The sequence below is a fragment of the Nicrophorus vespilloides genome, unplaced genomic scaffold (genome assembly GCF_001412225.1).
Source record: "Nicrophorus vespilloides isolate i.1.1-1 unplaced genomic scaffold, Nicve_v1.0, whole genome shotgun sequence".
Taxonomy (NCBI): domain Eukaryota; kingdom Metazoa; phylum Arthropoda; class Insecta; order Coleoptera; family Silphidae; genus Nicrophorus; species Nicrophorus vespilloides.
Genome location: NW_017098059.1, coordinates 1 through 9,788, shown reverse-complemented (window position 1 = coordinate 9,788; position 9,788 = coordinate 1). Strand labels below are relative to the sequence as shown.

Genomic DNA, 9,788 nt, shown 5'->3' with positions numbered 1-9,788 from the left:
GTATTTAAGTAATTGTAAAATTTGAGTTAGTTCATATTAAAGTACATAAAAAAATTGAATACGGGAAATGCGGGAAATTTAAATTTAAAAGAAATGAATTGAATCTGAACTTACCACTGTATTTAAGTAATTATATAATGTGAGTTCGTTCATAGTAAAACACAAAAATAAGGGAAATTTAATTCCAATTTAATAACGATTCACAAGTATAGTAGAAATCTGTAATTGTTTTCCAAAAAAAGCGCGTAAATCAAATTTTAAAAAAACTGTATTTAAGTAATTGTAAAATTTGAGTTAGTTCATATTAAAGTACATAAAAATTGAATACGGGAAATGCGGGAAATTTAAAAGAAATGAATTGAATCTGAACTTACCACTGTATTTAAGTAATTGTATAACGTGAGTCCGTCGTCCCAGGGTCTCTCGAGATCGCAGGACAAATTGACCGGTCTGATGGAGAGTCCCGATTCCATTGCGGCCAATCCTTTTGCGAACACGTAAACCGAATCAAACATTAAAGCCGGCTCTGCCTGCAACAACGTTGTCCTGATTAAAACGGATCCGCGCCACTAAAAGCTTAAGAGGACAGCAATGTGGGGGGAGAAGGAACAATAGGAAAGAAAGCTGTAAAGTGGTACGAATGTGCGATTGGGGGGAAAGAGACTTTAAGCTAGGAAATACATATAGAACGATCGCCAATAGCTTAGAACAAACACACACAATTGTTGCGGTGGAGAAATGGAAGTGGTGCTGACCTAGTTTCATGCATAAGAGATTAGTTTTCCCAGGAACAATCGTCGGTTTTCAACATGATTTCCCATATTGCAAAGACGAGGTGTTAAAGGTTTCTAACCGATTGATTTGGAAACTACCGGAAATCCTTTCATCTCTCCAAATATTTGACTTAACTTTCTTGTTAGAAATAAACTTTTCAGTATATTTCAAAACTATTACTTTACATAATTGTAAACGATGAAATTAATGATATTCTTGCTTGAACAATGGTTAAAATAATTGTAAAGTTTTGCTTGAAATTTCTATACATTTATAAGTTGAAAAATAATTGCAAATAGTTAATATTATAACAGTTTTTTTTATATATACAAAATCAATTTTTTCTATAAAAAAAAACAAAGTTTCTAAAGAGCTTCAATAGAAAATTTTAAATTAAAAAAAAGAATCAAACTACAAGGAATATTGTGAAGGTACATGTAGTTTTTGTTGTTGTTGTTGTTGTATTCATACCTGTATAACTCCGCTCTTGTTAAGGATTTGGTGTCCGATCGGCTGAAATTTTTCCATGACGTCTAAAGCTTCCTTCACTTTGGGACTCTCTATGTCGACGACGCGAAAGGCCGTAATGTTCACCGAGTTGTATTTGAAGTCCTCCAGATCAAACGTTTCCAAATCCTGTTGAAAAACGTAACAGAAGTTTCAAAAAAAGCGCGCACACACACACAAAATATATAGTGTATAAAATGAAAAGCTGAGATTTAGTTCATCATACAAGTATACATCTTAATTTAATTTTGTATAATTTAGTAATTTTTTTACATCTGCTTATTGTTTAATCAATATATTTGGTAAATAATTAAAGAAATGTCGAGTTTAAACATACTTTTAGTTACTTGTCAAGTAACTTCTGAAATATCGTGTATTATTATCTAAGTTATAGAGAAAATTGAATATATTTTTACTTGAGAAAACTTAATATCATAATTTATAATACTTGCAAACGTTTGAATGTTAAAATTGAAAAAAATAACTTCCATTTAGTATCTGATTACTATTAATTATTTAGGCAACATTATTATGAAATTACTTAACTTCTTTTCTTTTGGTTTTTGTCTTATTGTATTTTCTTCCTGTTTTTACTACTAAATTTGTAATTTAATAGAAGTACGTATAAATCGTTGTAGATTTGTTCTTGTATTAAAAGGCATAAACCGTTTGAGTCGTTGGAAATCTATAGCAGAGTTTAGTTCTTCCCCTAGTGCAAATACAAAAGCGAATATCCGCATCCCACCGAAAACATAAACCCACCCACTTCTCCTCGAACGATTTATCGCCGGTACTTACAAACGTTGTGAACATGTAGTGGTATCTGTAGTCGTTCATCTGCAACTGTAGGATCTGCAATCAAAAACAAGGACAACTTGATTAATTCCATCCACAAACGTAGAATGAGTTTATACGACAACAGTCGAAACAGATTTTTACATTTGAATCTCAATTTTATTGTCTGCAAATTTTTCAGTTCTTCACATTTGAATAATTCAGTAAATAATTTTGTCATCCCTTTGGCCCAAATTCGTGCCAATGTTTATTGAATTTTGTAAATGATTAATTTTTATTTTCCAGTTTCAGAACTTGCTCAGTTCAACATATTTGAGTCTCATATTTTTTTTTTTGATCTGCATAAATTGCGATATTGAATAATCGTTGGGTTTCGAGTATGCGGAGTTTCGTCCTTCGCTTATTTCTCTCTGTCTCTCTTCTACATCGCATTATGCATACTTTAATACAAATGAGGGGCGTCGCGACGCCACACCCGATACCACTTTAATAATAGAACCTACGGAAGAAACGAATTTGCATTCGGTAATGCAAAAAATTCCGTTTGCATCTTTTCCATTCAATTCGATTTCCCATTCCCAACATCCGCACATACTTCCAGCAATCTCATTCACTAAATTAATAATTCCAATAGAACCTTTATTAAACTCTAAATGATTTCTTGCGTATCTTTTTCAAATCATACTTAGTACAATACCCTGTGGTAATCTTGCTATTTTTTACAATATATTGCAGAATTCATGTAAATTATTTACAAACAGTAACTTTTTCAATTATGATGAAAAAAATAGATAATTAAAATTTAGAATTAAAAGTAATTAATTTTTATGTATGAAATTCCACTTTCCACGTCAATTTCGACTTACATCAGAATTTACAAATTCATTCTGTATGTAATACATTGAGTATATATTTGTATTAGACCTAGTAGAACAACCTGTGGTACTTTTGCAAATTATTAACGTATTTTTTTTATAAATTTTACAATTTATATGAACAAAATGTGCAATTCAAATCAAATCTAACGGTTAGTTTCTACGGAACTTTTCGAGATTACGCTTTATCTGAGGATTTACGTTTAGCACTAAACTATAACCGTTCGATAAGCCCATCGATCGGATTGCCATGCATGCAGTGCTCCCTTGACATCCGTTCTACGTACTGAAAGTAATGGATTTGCTCTTACAGGATTCACATCGAATGCGGGGACTTTTGGAGATACCCGACGAATAGTAAAAGTCCTCAAAGCACAAATGGACCGCATGCATAAAGTCCACTTTACAACCTCGCAGTTATATTTATTTATTATTTATGCGCTTTTCAAACTTTCAACAAAAAAAAACATCTTTTCAAAAACATTTTTTTTTAGTAAAATTTTAAATTTTTGTTAACTATTTATTGCTCTACTCTTTTCAACAACCTTATGTAATATTTCTTATAAAATGATTGAAAGTTCTAACAAAAAATTTAGAAATTATGAAAGTTCACACTTGTATTAGACAAAAATACTTGAATTTGAATGAAATTAATAAAAAATTAACATTGTATAAATATTTAACATTGTTTATTACAATACTTTGATTTAGACGGTGCAAACTTGTTGAAATAAGAAAAAAAATTGGTTTAAAGTTGTACTAATTATTATTTTTTGTTTTGTTTTAAAAACGTAATATAAGTGTAATATTTTATAAACAAAAAATGTAATTGCAAATTTTAACTGAAATGTTAAATAAAATTCCTTGATTACTGAAATAATAGAGGTCACCACAATCGACTCGACCACCAATTTGTACATAATTTAAGCGCAGAGAGAGAGAAAATAAAAGAACAGTTCAAACACACGGACTTTTGTTTACATGAAACGCTGTGTGGATTTTGAGGTCGAATAATTGCATTCGACATTTTAATAAACAAAGCGAACCGCAAAAAATAAACGAGAGAATGACGGACACAGGGAGACAGAGAAAGAACGACGACAACACACAAAGAGCGACAATTGCGTTTCTAATTAATTTGCGGGCAGGTTTCTGCGGCGAGCAAAACATTTTACACGTGTATTTCCGTTTTCCCTTTAGCGGCGAACGCAAACAATTGATTGCATAACGACGCAGACGGCGAATGTCAACAGGAATACTCTCTTTCTCGCCATATGGTTTTTAGTTTTGTTTTGTTTTGTTGTTTCTTATTATTGTTTTCTCCTTTCGGAATAATGGAAACATGGAAATAATAGTAAAACAAAAATGTGAAAGAAGAAACTCATGGAAATGGACGTAAAAACGCGAGAATGAAGTGCTTTTTGTTTTGTTTCCTGTTTGCTAGATGTTTTTTTTTTGTTTGTTGATATTTGAATTCCGCGTCTTGTTGCATGGGAACGGAAAAGAATAGCAATTACGTAATGCAAAGCGGCAGAGAGCTTTTGTTTTTGCTGCTTGAGAACATGAGTATCTGATGTTGTTTCAGGAATTTCGTGAAAACTGCAGTTGCTACTAACTAATTAGTCATTAAAGTGTAATTATCCTTATTAAGATATTAATATTATTTTAATAAATATATTTTCCATTTTGTTCGATAAAGAAGTTTATCTGACAACTTCTATTTGTGAAAACCGAAATTTCTTTCTAGCCAACCCAATATTATTCTTCTCGATTATATATGTTTATTCTTCTAAAATATTTATTATCTAAACTAAATAATATAAGTCAAACAAACAAAAAGACAGTAAAATGACAGACTAAAATTTTGTCAAATAAGAAGAAACAATAAATCCACTAGTTCTTGAGGTGTGTATCACTCCATGGCTTATTGACAACTAATTCACTATATAACTACATCATAAATGTCAAAGCACTGTGACATTTGACGCCATCTACAAAAATGGCAGCCAATTCAAAATATGACATTACTTTTGCGCCACCTTGTATAAATAATTACATTACTCTTTGTGACTATTTACGTATATTATTTGAAAATATCCATTTTATAAACAAAATAATTCAAGACAGGAAATGAAAGTTTTCAATGTGAATCTCATATGAAGTGACTAGATGAAACTTTAACAAAAAAAAAAGAAAAGCACATTTCCATCTCGAAATAAATAGAAGCTGTGCAAAAGGTTGATGCAATTTCATTTATTTTTTTATGATGTGTTTGTGTGTCTATATGTTTTGTCGACAGACGGTAGGAAACGGCAGTAATGTTAATTCGCAGAATATGTTATTCTATTTCCCGTATTAGGATTCAGCGCGAAAAGGGCATAAATCTGCTTTATGTTTCTGACCTTTCCGTCCTCGTCGAGAACCGTGCAAATCACATTGTTTCCCTATTTTATTTATATTCGCACCGAACCTTTTCAGCATATTGTTATATCCCATCGTCATTTCTCATATTCTTGTTATACACTTTCTTGCAATACTTCTACAATTATTTTGTTATTGTGATATTAGAAGTAAAGAATTTAGAATGATTTTTTAACTTTGTCCATTATAAGAAAAACTTTTAATTTTATTTTGAAGAAGATAAAAATGATATTTTTAGGTTTTCAGAGATTTTATCAATTAAATAAAACATAAATTATAATTTCTCATAGTTATATAACAAAACTTTTATTCTTTTCATTAGATTTTTTTCTTGTTTTCTTCTCGTTTTGCAAACCAATATTATTGTGATTCGCAGTGGATGAGTATGTAGTTTGTTAGACGTTCTGCGGGGATTTGCACCACCTCGCTTCGGAAATGAAAATATCGCCGCAGTGGATGCTCGTTGACACAAGTAAAGCTCCTTAGGGTGACGTCTGCCTTGCTCCTTTTCCAGGATCAAAGAACGCGCACACATCCTTCAGCTTACCACAATTTGCTTTTGCAACGGAATTTCCAAGTAGATTCAATAATACCGATGTATTGCATACTTGAAATATTTTATAGTTTTTACAAATGTATTAACGAAAATCAACTGATTGTTGCATATCAATATCAAAATAATAATAATGCATTAAATCTTATAGAGAAAATTGTTTTTGTTTCGGTTTGGTAACTTATTCTGTATTTATGCGCGTTGATAAATAAACAAGAATCGTTAATGGACGAACACGCAAACATCGGTTCGCTATTGGTGCACTATAAACAAAATTTTCAATTAACTTCATTCACTCTGCAGTATTAAATTGGATAGATACTTGCAGCCGGAATCAGTTCAGTCTATATGTATACACGCTTTGTTATAAACTGTTTGTTTACAATTGAAAAAGATGTTAACATCTTTTCTAATTAGAATATTTTTACGAAATGTAATTGTTAACAAATGTACTTACAGCTCTGAAGAATTGCTGTATGTTTCTCGGATTGGTGTCCACGATTAACTTGTAGATTTCCTTCTGACGAACTTCTCTCAAAACTTGTCTGTAAGTTGTTGGTCCCGCCTGTCTTATGTACATTTCCGTCCTCGCCGAAGCCGGAGATTTCACCAATTCCTGCAGCTTGAACAGTCCTACCAAAAATACGATATTTAATGCACCGAACTTCACACATAAAACACGTTGGAACTTTCGTAAAAAAAAGTTACGTAAACTAAAGCGCTTTAGAACCATTGGATCGATAGGATGCATGCACCGAAAACCCACATCCAAAAACTATTTAAATTAATTAGTATCACTGCCACATCTACGATATAAAATTTAGTCTAATTTCATTCATAATATATTATTTCCATGACTAATACATATTTCAATTGTTTAATTTATAGTCATTCTTGGATCAATTTGATGCTAAACTTATATAATGTTTGTAAACTAAATGGTTTCCATGATTACCATACCTTTATTTCATTTATATTTCAATCGTTACAAAAGTTACATATATATTGTTTCTATGGTAATCATAAAGTTTTTTTTTTAAATAGATGATTTAAAAACGTAGATGTAGCATTGACAAAACAAATTAAGTAATTGAAAATAAAATAATTTGAAAAAATAAAACGTAACAAATCTACTTTAAAATTAATAACGAAAATCTGAAGAACAGAGCAGAATTCTACCTATCTTATTTACATGTTTCTATTGTGCGATATTCGCGTAAAAGAAGTGGTCTATGGTTTGTATCGCATTGATAAGCAAGTAATTCCGGTGTCAATTTGTTTCTTTTTGTGTTCTTGCAGGGAAATAGAAGCGTAATTCCGATATGGAAAAACTGAGAGGAGTGAGAGTTTGGAAATGCATTCTGCAATTTCCTTTTCTCGCTCCCCCATTTCCTTTCCTCTGCACAAATACACACACTTATATATATACATACATAAATATATACAGAGAAAGGACCTACACGCGTTCCTTTCAAGGAAATCTGGAAAATCTGGAAAACTTCGATTGCACGGAACAGAAATATTTACTTTCAATAACGTTTCGACGAGAGTATACCACTTGCTGCCGAGAGCCAAAACACTCATCCCCCTTATGCCTCCCAGCCACCTCATTTCGACGCTGGAGAAACTTGTCGCTCGAACAAGTGCCACGTGAAACAAGAAAGTTTTCTTTTCTCCGGCAACAACAAGTAACACTTACCGGAAAGGTACGAAATGTTTCATTATTTCATTTGATGATCGATAAAGTTAAGTGATTTGTGACCATCATTTGTGTCGAAACTTTTCTATCCTTGCGATTTTTATGTTCCAACTTTAAATTAATTATATTATAATTTTAATTAACGTTAGTTTTTTATTGAACAAAATCAATATATAAAAAGAGAATAAGTAAAATGCAATTATCTTGCAAAAAAATTAGGAAATGTCGCCTCGAATTTTTGCAACTTTACGTAATCTCCGATATTGCGTTGGGGGACGTCGGAGACAGTAACGGAAGAAATTAAATGGCAAATCGGAGAAGTTGATTTTCTTTATTTTTTGTTGTTGTTCGTCTTCGTCGCAAGCTTAAGCGATTGGGGGGGAAACAGACGTATTATCTCGAACCCGGGGAGGAGTGTTTAGGCAACAGTAGAATCATTGTATCGAAAGCACTTAAAAAAGGGACTGAGGCAATGACAAATTGCATCGCGGTTTTTCCATCCGTCCTTTCCACCGTTTCGCGACGTTCTCCAATCTAATTTTGCCGCAGTCTTTTGCTTCGATTGCGCACAAAAAACCAGGTTCAATATAAGACAAATTTCGAGGAAGTGAAGATTCGATTTCATCCAAAAACAGTTTACAAACTAATCATCATCTTTTCATGCAGCGATGATTTTATTATTTAAAGAAATAATAAAGTAAATAAAATCAAAAGCCTGTCTACTTAAATAAACTAAAAAATAATAGGAAATATATGTGTAAATAAAGCTTCGTAATTTACTTATGTAACAGATTAGTAAAGATCGGTAGGTGAGCTAACCTTTTCCCCCTACCAGCGGGACTAAATGAAAAATTAATCAGTTATTTATTTATTCATTTCCGTTACGATTTTCCTGGTAAATAAGAATTGGGATCTTCGATTAAATACGTACTAATTGAGTGCGCGTCCCTTTTTTTTTCGAAAGAGGATCGATGTAAATATTTCATTTATATTCTGTTGGAAACGCGAGCGAAAGAAATTGGAAATTAAAGAGAGAAGAAGCGAAAGAAATGTTATTAATTGCGAAAATAAATTGGAGTGATGAATATTTGATCGGAATCCGCGGATCCCATGAATATATCGGTTTAATCGAAAAAAAAAAATATCTTTAATTTATTACCGATTGCGAAAAAAATATATCTAGAAAGATTTCCTTATATGTTTTATTCATTTTCAATTATGAAACGTGTCGGATTTGAATTTTCTTTTTTTTTTGTGCGAATCGATCGAAATTTGTAATTGTGTTGGATTCGTTGGTCTTACCGTAGTCTTCCTCGTAAATTATCGCGACTTTGGTCCAATTCAGGAACGTCATCAAATCTTTGAACGCCCTATTCATGTACTCCTGGCTCGGATGCAGGTTAATGGAAAACTGCTTTGAGACAGGTTCGAAGTCGACGCGAGCCTCCACGTGGGGGACGTCCAGCGCTTCGCAAATGCTCTGAATGTGCGCCCCGAGGATGGGATCCGACGGACCGAAGATTGCTTGCACACCGAATTCCATCTGTCGACATGCTGCAAATGAAAGAAAACACTCTAATATATTTTCTTACACAAGAAGGTTTTTCTTGCACAAATTTATGTAAATTACAATTACAATTACAGTAAAGTAAATATTATAAATTTCCAAAAATAAGAAAATTATAAATCTATTGTTATGCTGAAATCAGAGTTGAATCTTATAAAATTTCACATGAGTTTATTTAAATTTTATTCAATTATTCTTTATTCTTATTGTAAACTATGGTTATAAGATTTATGGTTATAAGAGATGGTGCATTCACTCCATATGCATTTTAATATTCCTTTGCATATTGAATCTGTAGTAAGTTACTACGCCTCCCTCAAAAGTATGTAATCATTTGGCGCCTCCCCTTTCATAAAAGAAACACGAATTACAGCCAAACGGCTAAAACTACAGTAATATATCGATACTTGCTAGATTCCCCAAACATTCAGCTTTCATATGCATCTTTTGAATTCATACTATGTATTTTAGTTTTCGAGTAAATCTATGAAATATAAAAACACTGCTTTTTCGAGCATTTTTAAACTTTGAACACGAATTACAGCCAAACGGCTAAAGCCACATTAATATATCGATACATGCTAGATTCCCCAAACA

The 9,788-nt window shown here is 32.0% G+C and overlaps 1 protein-coding gene across 2 annotated transcripts; it reads right to left on the bottom strand.

The window, feature by feature from the left end:
- Positions 1–374: 374 nt before the first annotated feature.
- On the bottom strand, positions 375–9,178 carry LOC108561588 (glutamate receptor ionotropic, kainate 1-like; the record flags this gene model as incomplete). Of its 2 annotated transcripts, XM_017919593.1 has the most annotated exon segments (6): positions 375–530; positions 1,246–1,410; positions 2,080–2,133; positions 6,383–6,558; positions 8,444–8,464; positions 8,927–9,178. In XM_017919593.1, coding segments are annotated over 6 exon segments (824 nt in total), but the record flags the coding sequence as incomplete, so codon positions are not given.
- Positions 9,179–9,788: the final 610 nt, after the last annotated feature.